The 3,880-nt window shown below is 37.8% G+C and overlaps 1 protein-coding gene across 1 annotated transcript in view; it reads left to right on the forward strand.

Annotated features, from left to right (window-relative positions):
* Positions 1–3,880, forward strand: part of LOC105805004 (ovostatin homolog 2) — a gene marked incomplete at its 5' end in the record, with an annotated part of 125,418 nt that overhangs the window by 118,368 nt on the left and 3,170 nt on the right. The window contains 2 exons of the mRNA XM_012637784.1: positions 1,166–1,312; positions 1,624–1,858. Of these exons, the coding sequence (XP_012493238.1) occupies positions 1,166–1,312; positions 1,624–1,858 (382 nt within the window). The remainder of the gene's footprint in view (positions 1–1,165; positions 1,313–1,623; positions 1,859–3,880) is intronic.

Genomic DNA, 3,880 nt, shown 5'->3' on the forward strand with positions numbered 1-3,880 from the left:
TAAAATTTTCTACTGTGATTTCGGAAATGGAACGTCTTCCATCCAAGGCAAGTTGTTCCTCATCCCCAGGATTTGGAGGTAAGTTGTGATTACATGGAAATGATATCAAGCATTCATTGCTCTTTTAGGGAAACAAGTATTGTCCCAGTACTAGGAGGGAAATTCCCCATGAAAGTGCTAATGACTCCATGTTCAGGGTATACGCTAAAGAGAGGAAAAGTTGCACGAAGGAAACATCAGTGGTTTGAACTAGTACTAAACAGCTCTGTGCACTCTAAAAAATTACATATAACTGTAAATGTTTTTGTAAGGATATGGTAGTAAAGGATGGAGCATAGATTTCACTAAAGCTAAGTTGGTCTACTGGATTTGTCATGCACGTGGACAAATAAATATTGAGCTCAGAACACCAAATATTGGGGCAGACCCACAGGTCCCCCATTGGCTTCATGTCTTATCTGCCTATGAATGTCCCAACTGAAAGTTTTCTGACACCTTCAAGCCTGGAAGAACTATCCTTGGCTTAATTTTACTTTATATTCTGGGAGGAAATAGAGAGCAACAGAAAAAACACACCCAAATATGCATTTAAGAACTGATCATTTCCAATAAGCAGAAATATTCTATTTTGCTCAAATCTCACTGAAATTGTCCAGAAATATTCATTAGATTTTCCTTTGACCATACCCTGGAAGGAGGACATTTCTCATTAGAAATATGCTTTTCTCAACACTGTCCTATTGGCTTTCATTAACATTTATTATTAATTTTTTAATGCCTTTCTATGCTGGTTAGAAAAGGATAGAAAATCATTTTCTAAGTAAAAAGGAGGGAAAAAGTCAGGATGAGCTTGTATCTTTCTATTTTAAGAGCTTTTAAGGCTTGTGTGAATTTAGATTTTTCCTACTTATGTTTCACTCTGATACCCAAATATTTTGTGCCATTTTCCATCTTTCTCAGTCTGTATGTGGTGCTCTCTCTCTCTCTCTCTGCTCCTTCCTCTCCCTCCCACACCCCCTCCATGTTCTCCATGACACTCACTGGTGCCACAACTTTAATCCGTGAGGTGGAGTTATTACAGCATGTTAAACAAGAGGATTACTCTTTGGTGAAATATGCTTTCCTAGGAAGTTCCAGTTTTCAGGAAATTTTTCTATGTCATCAGGTAAAACTGGCATTGGTGATGAATTTCTGGAAAAATTTTTACAAAATTATGAAATACAAGAAGACATTAAAAATCTATTAGACACACCAGCAAACAGTGGAAAAGAAATGGCAGAAAGAAACAATGTGCCTCAAGCTACTTCATCAGGTTAGTCTGTCTCCACAAGGGGTATTGCAAGATAATTGGGGTGGAGAAAAGGTAGAGATGGGATATGGGTGACAAGACATGTTATTCTTGGTTTCTTGTATTTACTAGGACCTTTTTCAGGTTTCTAGCCTCTATAAACTAATTTTTTTGTGTATATAGTAACTCAATATATATATATATATATATATATATATATATATATATATACACACACACACATACATTCCTATATGCATGGAACACTCAAATATCACTGAGTCAGGAAAAACTGACACTTATCATTGTCCCCACACGGCTTGATTTGTTTGAAGGGCCAAATCTGAAGCCAGATAATCAGGAGGTAGAAACGAATTCCTCGGTTTCTGAGAGCGACCAGGACGGAGCATGTGAGTTGAGAACAGAAAAGACACTGAGGAAAACTAGCCACCATGCAAGGAAAAAGGTAAGGCCAACAACAATTTGTGTGCCAGGGTCACCTCCAGAAACGGACACCTATCTGCATGTCAGAGGAGAGGCCTTCTTGAAAGGAGAATTGGTCCCAACTTGGTAACGTTAGGAAGTAAAAGACAGCTGTTCCAAACACTTGAAATTTTCCAAAATTCTACTCATCTGTATGAAGTGGAAAATTGAAAAATTCCCCTAAAGTAGAAAATTCCACTACCGGGTTTCCTCCCTTAAACCGTTCCCTGGGCCTCCTCCCCGACAGCTGCCACCCTCATAAATCACCTATAGCAATTAGAGTACCAGGCCATGAAGTAGCTTAGGACTCTGCCTCACTAAAGTTAACCCTGTTGTAACTGTGCCCCAACTCCTTAAGCAGAGTGTATAAAAGACTGCAGTGCTCTTTGTCTGGTGCTCAGAATTTGGGGATAATACCCGCTCTGGGCCGGCGTATATAAACCTGTTTTGCCAATACTTCTGTGTGCCTCTCGGTCTGTTCTTGGTCAACCCTGCTGTAATGGTAGGGTATAGAAACAAGAAAATTCTACAGTGACATAAAATAGACAATGAAATCACAATTGTCTAATTACATTGAATTAACATTAAATTTAATTAAATATGATTGAATAACAAACATAATTTGATTACATTTTAATTAAGGTAATTCTGCGCCATAAGAAGAAGAAAAGATTTCTAAAAATGTTACATGAAGCAATAGAAGAAGTAAAGTGTTGTGTGAGTACTACTTTTTCCCAATATGGCCCCATAATCACTAAATATCTCTGTTTTACCGATGCCTTTGTTTCTTTGCGATGTTTATTTGGTTTAACAAGAAGCTGTGGCCTTAGGTTCAGATTGGCAGTCACGCTCCCGAGACGATAGGCTTTACCCTATCAAGATTTACTTTCTTTAAGAAAATATATAGGACAGGCAAAAACACAGCATTTTTGGAACAGCCTTTCAGAATGCCATTCTACCATCCGCCAGTCATGCAGCACCTGGGACACACGTGGCCGTGACAGATGAGGCTGAGCTGGCTCAGACCCTCAGCTCAGGGCAGTTCCAGGTCCCTTAAGTTTTTCTGCTTTGTTAGTCATGTTGCTTCCCAACCCCCACCCGAGGCACATACGACTCACCCTCATTCTCTGGGGCAGAAGCCTCATCCCAGCAGGTCGCTTGTTACTCATTAAACTTGACACTGAGTAGAGTAATCTCATCCAGATTCACGTTTACCTTAGATCCAATGTACTCTTATGAAATGAGTTAGTGATTCAAGGGAGATTTGACCAAAAATAAAATCCTCAGGCATCCCTGAAATTGGAAGAGAAGTCGAAAAGTAGTTGTTCACTCTTTCTCCACCTTTTATTTTTCCTCCTGTGCCTGCCACCCCCTTGCATACACACTCTCTCTCTCTTTCTCTCTCTCCCTCACACACACTCTCTTAGTATTGTGATGAGAAAGTCTTCTCACAAATCTTACTCTTAGTCCATTGAGTTGTTCTTTCGAATACTACAAGAGTTTATAGAACATATTTTTCAGACTATCTGTAAAAATATTTTTCCACCCATTTTAGCAAAGCTACCAGCTGCCCATAAATACACTGAAATTGTGAGATCAATTTGAACTTTCTTTTCTTTCATTTTCTTTCAGGAAGAAATTGTCCAAAAAATGCTGCAGTCTCTGAAATGACCACTGCTTTCAAAAGATCACCAATGGTTATCTCAGTAATTGTTGTCTCAGTGACTATGTGTGCGTTACTGATATGTGTACTTTTCGTTCAAATATTGAAATGTTTTCAATGTACTTTAACACCTTATGCAGTAAACCCTACTTGTCACCAGCACAGCTAGAAACCAGAGAGCAACATCTAAGTGTAAGAAATGCCTTTTTCATAGAAAGCTTAAATTTGATGTATGAGGAATCCAGTGGAAATACATTGTTGATATAATAAATTAAAATGTCTGGAAATTAAAGTACTTCTTGCATTCTGTGAATAAAACCTGTTTTTAATACATTACTGTGTTACATTTGGTAATATTTTATTTAGAATTTTTATATCTATATTCATAATTAACAATGGCTTTTAATTTTATTGATTTCTTTACCATTATTTTTCTTTATTTATTG

This window comes from Propithecus coquereli, unplaced genomic scaffold (assembly GCF_000956105.1).
Source record: "Propithecus coquereli isolate 6110/MARCELLA unplaced genomic scaffold, Pcoq_1.0 Scaffold124, whole genome shotgun sequence".
Taxonomy (NCBI): domain Eukaryota; kingdom Metazoa; phylum Chordata; class Mammalia; order Primates; family Indriidae; genus Propithecus; species Propithecus coquereli.